Raw genomic sequence first — 7,090 nt, forward strand, 5'->3', positions numbered from 1 at the left:
GCATTAACAGTGATGCTGTTGTTAGATGGGTCATTCCATAGTGAAAGCATGGTGCATTAACAGTGATGCTGTTGTTAGATGGGTCATTCCATAGTGAAAGCATGGTGCATTAACAGTGATGCTGTTGTTAGATGAGTCATTCCATAGTGAAAGCATGGTGCATTAACAGTGATGTTGTTGTTAGATGAGTCATTCCATAGTGAAAGCATGGTGCATTAACAGTGATGCTGTTGTTAGATGGGTCATTCCATAGTGAAAGCATGGTGCATTAACAGTGATGCTGTTGTTAGATGGGTCATTCCATAGTGAAAGCATGGTGCATTAACAGTGATGCTGTTGTTAGATGGGTCATTCCATAGTGAAAGCATGGTGCATTAACAGTGATGCTGTTGTTAGATGGGTCATTCCATAGTGAAAGCATGGTGCATTAACAGTGATGCTGTTAGATGGGTCATTCCATAGTGAAAGCATGGTGCATTAACAGGGATGCTGTTGTTAGATGGGTCATTCCATAGTGAAAGCATGGTGCATTAACAGTGATGTTGTTAGATGGGTCATTCCATAGTGAAAGCATGGTGCATTAACAGTGATGCTGTTGTTAGATGGGTCATTCCATAGTGAAAGCATGGTGCATTAACAGTGATGCTGTTGTTAGATGGGTCATTCCATAGTGAAAGCATGGTGCATTAACAGTGATGCTGTTGTTAGATGGGTCATTCCATAGTGAAAGCATGGTGCATTAACAATGAGGCTGTTAGATGGGTCATTCCATAGTGAAAGCATGGTGCATTAACAGTGATGCTGTTAGATGGGTCATTCTATAGTGAAAGCATGGTGCATTAGCTATATGAAAGCCTGTTGCCTCTTTAAACAATGTTTTACTTTCCAAATGTTGTCAATTCACAATTAATTTGATCGTCTCACTATAATAACTGTATTTATTTTCACTATATAGGATCGAACCCAAAAATACATCCATTATTTGCCACCTTGCACCTATATTGGAAATATATGACTTATCTAGCAATTCAGCTAAGCACATGATCTGAAAAGCATTCCTATTTTAAGACAATGATAATCCATCATGTCCACTACATTGAAGAAGTGGGTTAAGATTAGACTGCTTTTCCCCTCTCTCTCTAAAATGTAATATTCATTCTGCTTTTTAAGTTGTCTTTTGAGTATTTTTTTCTTTATATATATACATGTATATATATAGCGAGAGAGAGAGAAGAGAGAGAGAGAGAGAGAGAGAGATTTTCTTTCTACTTGTTTGTTTACTATCGGAGAGAGGCAATGAGTACGATTGTGGCTGTGAGTTGATGATGACTTTGGCAAATCCTCGTATGGCTTTTAAAATATGTTGTACAATATTACACAGAAGTTGAACAGCCTATAAATCATAGGGAACCTTAGGATGTAACGGCATCGACAGTATCTGCATCACCAGCCTCTGATGCTCACCACAGCGTTTGTGCATCACGGCCAACACATAGAAATCTAGGCCAAACCTTATATAGGAACAGAATGATAACAGGCGGTGAACTAATGGGGAATATTTGATGATACACACAATTAATGCCAACATAATGTGAAGTCATATTTAGCTGATGATTCCAAAGAAGCTTAAAATAGGCTCAGAATCAGTTGTGCTGCTGGCTTCTCTTTTGGGCTTATGAAAGAAAGAGAGCATGTAGATAATAGGAGACATTTCTGTTGGCTCCGTCTTGTGAGTTTGGAGCATCCGCTGTGCACCTGACTCCACCTTCAGAGTCTGCAGCATTTCTGTTGTCTCCGTCTTCCAAGTTTGGGGCATCCGCTGGGACTCCACCTTCAGAGTCTGCAGCGCCCTCTGTGGTCGTATGTCGGTCTCGTTGGTCTGGCCGTTCATGTGGCACGTCTCGTTGGACGCCAGGTGGCACCCACAGAGGGAGGGTACTGTTAGGAGATATCCCCTTCTGTGAGGAGATGTCCCCATGACATGCGTTAGATGATGTCATGATCCCCATGTCATCTTTGATGGTCTCATTGGACGCCCGTAGAGGGAGGGTACTGTTAGATGATGTCATCATTCCTACTATGATGTCATAGATCACTGATGATGTCACAGACGGTGATGATGTCATAGTCAGGACCTATAAGGGTGTGCTCTGCAAGTCCTCTGTAGTTCATAGACTAACCTCACGGCAACCTTCTGCAACAGTTCCCATCTTTGAACTTTGCAGACTCAGCTATCAAGTGCTACAGCGTTCCTAGTTATCGAGACTTCAGTTGACCAAGTGTGTCTTGGACATTAAGTATCCGCACGTAAATCCACCAGTCTCACAGCGACCTTAACAGTATGAGCAACCCTAACCGATTATGGATCAAGAATAAGACTAACCACCATGCCCTCTCTCCCCTTCCTCCTGTTTTCTGTCTGTCTTTCTCTATGCAGTTCCACCAGGTTAGAAGAGTGATGACCATCCTGTTCCTTACTATGGTTATTTCATACTTCAGTTGCATGAGAGCTGCGCCTCTGAGAGACGCCCCCGGCGTGCGGGGCCACCGGACGGAAGGCTACTTGGGCGCCGCTGCTGCTGAGGCCGCGCGAGGCCACGGGACTCCACAGAGCGGGGGCCAGCGGGGGGCGCTGCTGCCCTCACTCACAGACACGTTTGAGCAGGTGATAGAGGAGCTGCTGGAGGTGGAGGGAGCGGCGGCGGCACAACTGGGACAGGGGGCCGACGACGATGAGAGCCAGGGAGGCGGGGGCCCGTCCTCCTCCGCGGTCGCCGCGGAGACGAAGGATGTCGACCTGTACGAGTCACGGGTGATGATCAGCAACCAAGTGCCTTTGGAGCCGCCGTTGCTCTTTCTCCTGGAGGAATACAAAAACTATCTGGATGCTGCTAACATGTCCATGAGGGTGCGCCGACACTCCGACCCGTCGCGGCGCGGAGAGCTCAGCGTGTGTGACAGTATTAGCCAGTGGGTCACAGCTGTGGATAAAAAGACAGCAATAGACATGTCTGGGCAGACAGTTACCGTCATGGAGAAGGTCCCTGTCCCCAATGGCCAACTGAAGCAATACTTTTATGAGACCAGATGCAACCCCATGGGGTACACCAAGGAGGGCTGCCGAGGAATAGACAAGCGGCATTATAATTCCCAATGCAGGACAACCCAGTCCTACGTGCGAGCGCTCACCATGGATAGCAAAAAGAAGATCGGCTGGCGGTTTATAAGGATAGACACTTCATGTGTATGCACATTGACCATTAAAAGAGGGAGATAGTGTATAAAATGTATAGATTTTATTGAAGAGTTTAAAAAAAGAGAATAAAGAGAAATTATCTATTTGTATATATACATAACAGGGTAAATTATTCCGTCAAATGAAAATTTTATGGACTGCATGTAAAAAAAGATGAAGTTTATACAGTAAAAGTGATACTACAGTCTATTTATTGAACATATTCATGAACTTGTAAACAATTAAAAAAAATCTGATCAGTCATTTGCGCCCAGTTTAAATTACTATATCACATTCCTCAAGACATTGTGATTTGTTTACGTTGCCAAGAATTAGAACATGAAGGAAACAAACAGGCAAGGAAGGAGAGGACAGTTCCATCTTCAAAAGCTTGCATGCTGCTTCAATTGTGAATTGAGAAATTCCTCCACTTACAAACAAAGGATATGATGCTGACCAAAACATTGCGTTTACATACTTTACAAACTCCACAGAAAAACAATTTTCCTCTCAAGTCATTTATCTGTTTACTGTTCTAAACCTCTCAAGGTAATGTTGGAAATACATATTATGTCAAGGTGCTGTTGTCAAAGCTTTGCTGTTTATTTTTTTATCCCCACCAGAGGACAAGATATATATATAAAAAAGAAGTATATTATATATATATATATATATATATATATATATATATATAATTTATTCATTGACATGTTTCTGAGTTAATATTATTCATTTTGTATGTTGTGAAGTTGTTTGCAATATTAACTGAAATATTTGAAGAAATAAAAATGACTATAGGCAACTGAAAAACAAAACCAATGTCGATAAAGTTTGAACAATGCATTTCTAGGAAGTATAAACAGATAGACAGACAGGCAGGCAGGCAGATAGACACACTCACACACACAAACCAGTGCCATGTTTTGGAGGTGTCAGCACTATCAAATGAAAGACATGAACCAGCAGGAGACCCCATGATAATCAAAAGAATAATTTGAATTCTTCACTGCCTACAAACACATGATGCTTCTTCAATGACAGGGGAGTCTATGCATTGGTGATGATTACATAGGGATAGCAATGATGCTAGTGTTACAAGGGGGACAGTAACGCAAACAAGAATGCATCTTATGCTGTCCAAGCTGCTGGAATATCATTTGATTCAGTATTATGTGGAGGAGAGGGACAATGGCCAAAATAAACCACTTCATTCACTCCTGCACACAAAGTCCAAACCAACATGATCTGCAATGCAAACTTGTGTTCTTATTAAGGACAATAGGTAGGTTACAGGTGTACATGTATACATGAATTAATGGAGTCACACAACCCGAGGCACGGTGGCTTCGAAGAACATGCTAATTAAAATATAAATATATTAATATCCCTGTTATCTGAAGGTAGTCCCATCTGAAGTGTAGAAATAATTAGATAGAAGGCCAATTATCAGGGTTTTGTTGACCTATATGGTCATTGTGATCTAAAGGAAAAGCCAAATGTCTGGGTTGAAAGACAGCTGCAGATAAAAACTCAACTACAACTTAGTGAGAAACCCTTGCTGTTCAAGTCCAAACAAACACCATACTTTAAGGTGGTAGTAGTAACAACAAATTCATGCAAGCATTCATCATGAAACACTTCCAAATTCAACTATTTTGAGTTTGGCATTAATCTGACGTATTTGATACAGAAGGAGCTTTATAACAAAAACAAAACAATGTTATGGATGGGGAGGCACAAGGCATGAGATGACCAGCGAAGAAAGACTCCAATTTCTTCTTCAGCAACTCCAAGGTAAGTGTGTTGGTGTGCCCTCTGAAGAAGAAGGGCATCTGACATTTTGAGATCTGGCAAAAACAATTACAATTTTCCATTAGGCAGATGCTTTTATCCAAAGCGACAACACAAACAAGGATATAGTTGAGAGAGAACAACGAGAGTAAGTGCCATAAGTTCTAACATGTTCACTGTTACGCAGTCCGTCCGGTGAGAAGGTGTCATAAAGCTAGGTTCTACATGTTACACGCTCCATCAGGTGAGAAGGTGTTCACTAAAGAGCTGTCTTTAGCCTTTTAAAGATTGAGAAGGACTCTGCAGACGAAGAATCTGACTTAGGGCATTGTGGTAGCAGGAAACATTTGCTGAAGAAGGCACTTCACTCTCTTGTCTATGTCTCTGAGATCTTCCAGGGGAGCTCGATGGCGTTGCTGTGAGTTATTTTGATTATCTTGCCTGATGACAGTAGAGGATTTATATGCCAACTCCAAGAGAGAAGAAGCGTATTGTCCGCCAAATGGTCGATGCCATTACTCTCCAAGAAGAGGTTGGCTCCATAATGGTCATTCAAGGCAAATATAGCCTATATATTATTACTATTATACTAGAGGCTCATATTAATCTCCTGGAAGAATGGCTTTTAATTTGATCTCTACTCATCAGTGAACATCCACTTTAAAATAGAATTGGCACATTGTATTCCCATGATTTTGGAAAATTCAGACAATGTGTAAACACATCCTATAATGACATCAGCCATTGTCTTTCTAGCGGTCTGTTTGAAAATGTGGAGTGGGATTACTGGAAGCAACACTGGTGGAGCCTGCAGGGTGAAGCCCACACTGCCTTATATGGCTGTCAAGTAGGCATGTGTATATCCAAGAACAATGCATGCACTCGTATAGACTGCAGCCCGAGGCCCGGGGCTAGAAACAGGACCACACATGCACTGAAATTCACACAACTATCTTCCTAATAATGGCACAATTATATTTAAAAAAAAACATTGCAGAAGACATTATAAGAAATTAAATTGTGCTTCTGACTACAGAAGTGTTGATATTATATTTCTACATAGATGGGCCTTTGTCCTGAACACTGAATTTCCCCATCTTTTACATTCACAATTTCACTCATATACAGGGTTCCCAGTTCCCACACATTTTCATGGATACAATTTCAAAACTTTCCCATGGCTTTTCAAGGATCCACAATAGAATTCCCGTGCAATGTGAGGTAGTGACTCTGAATGAGTACCAGAAATTATTACTACACTGGACAAATAGTACACACCTCTTTATATTGGATTTTAGTAGGCTACTTTAGAGTCACTGCCTCACATTACATGGAAGCTATTGGAAAAGTATTTTTTTTATTACTAAAATATTTCTGTAAAATGAATAAATGACACATTGGCAAACAAAATAAGATACATCAATTTAGTATAATTTCCATTCAGGACTAGTATACTATTATAGTATACTGCTTGGCCAGCTTTCACAGTAGTGGCGCAGCAGCCCGAGCGCACTGTGTGCTTGTGGAGAGGTGCAAACAATGGGACATATCATCGCAGCTTGCCCACTCCAAAGACTAAAAGGAGGACAACTGCTTGGCTTGAGGACTTTACATGAGCTAAATAAAGAATAAGTATAATTTTTAATCCGAATTCTCACTAATATTGGCGAGTCACCATGAAGGTATTGAATGATTGTTTTTAAAATGATTGTTTTTGTATCAATTAAAAAGTAATTTATTGATGATAGCTGGCTACCCAAGTCACTTAATATTAAACATGTGGATATAGCCTATACACAATGCCCTTCACGTGTAAGTTAGAAAGAGTCCATCAATATTATTATTGGTTATGGTTTTCATATAACTAATTTTCGACCAGTTTTCTTTTTGGAAGATTGCTGTACTCATTGACTGTATATAATATCGGTGTACTACACATTCAGTGGTTGTACCGTTGTATGTTCCTTTAATACTAGGCAACCACGGAGGAGAATAATCTACCCACTTTCCGAGGATTGCTGGAACGCACCATGACACACTGGCTAGCTAGCTAACTTGGCTAAT

At 40.9% G+C, this 7,090-nt stretch overlaps 1 protein-coding gene across 2 annotated transcripts in view; it reads left to right on the top strand.

The window, feature by feature from the left end:
- Positions 1 to 3,277, top strand: part of bdnf (brain-derived neurotrophic factor) — a gene marked incomplete at its 3' end in the record, with an annotated part of 16,741 nt that extends 13,464 nt beyond the window's left edge. For both annotated transcript variants that reach the window (XM_083662327.1, XM_083662328.1), the window contains exon 2: positions 2,438 to 3,277. In XM_083662327.1, coding sequence (XP_083518453.1) covers positions 2,459 to 3,277 — 819 coding nt within the window. In that variant the 5' untranslated portion in view covers positions 2,438 to 2,458. The remainder of the gene's footprint in view (positions 1 to 2,437) is intronic.
- Positions 3,278 to 7,090: the final 3,813 nt, after the last annotated feature.

The sequence above is a fragment of the Poromitra crassiceps genome (assembly GCF_964638095.1).
Source record: "Poromitra crassiceps genome assembly, chromosome: 28".
Taxonomy (NCBI): domain Eukaryota; kingdom Metazoa; phylum Chordata; class Actinopteri; order Beryciformes; family Melamphaidae; genus Poromitra; species Poromitra crassiceps.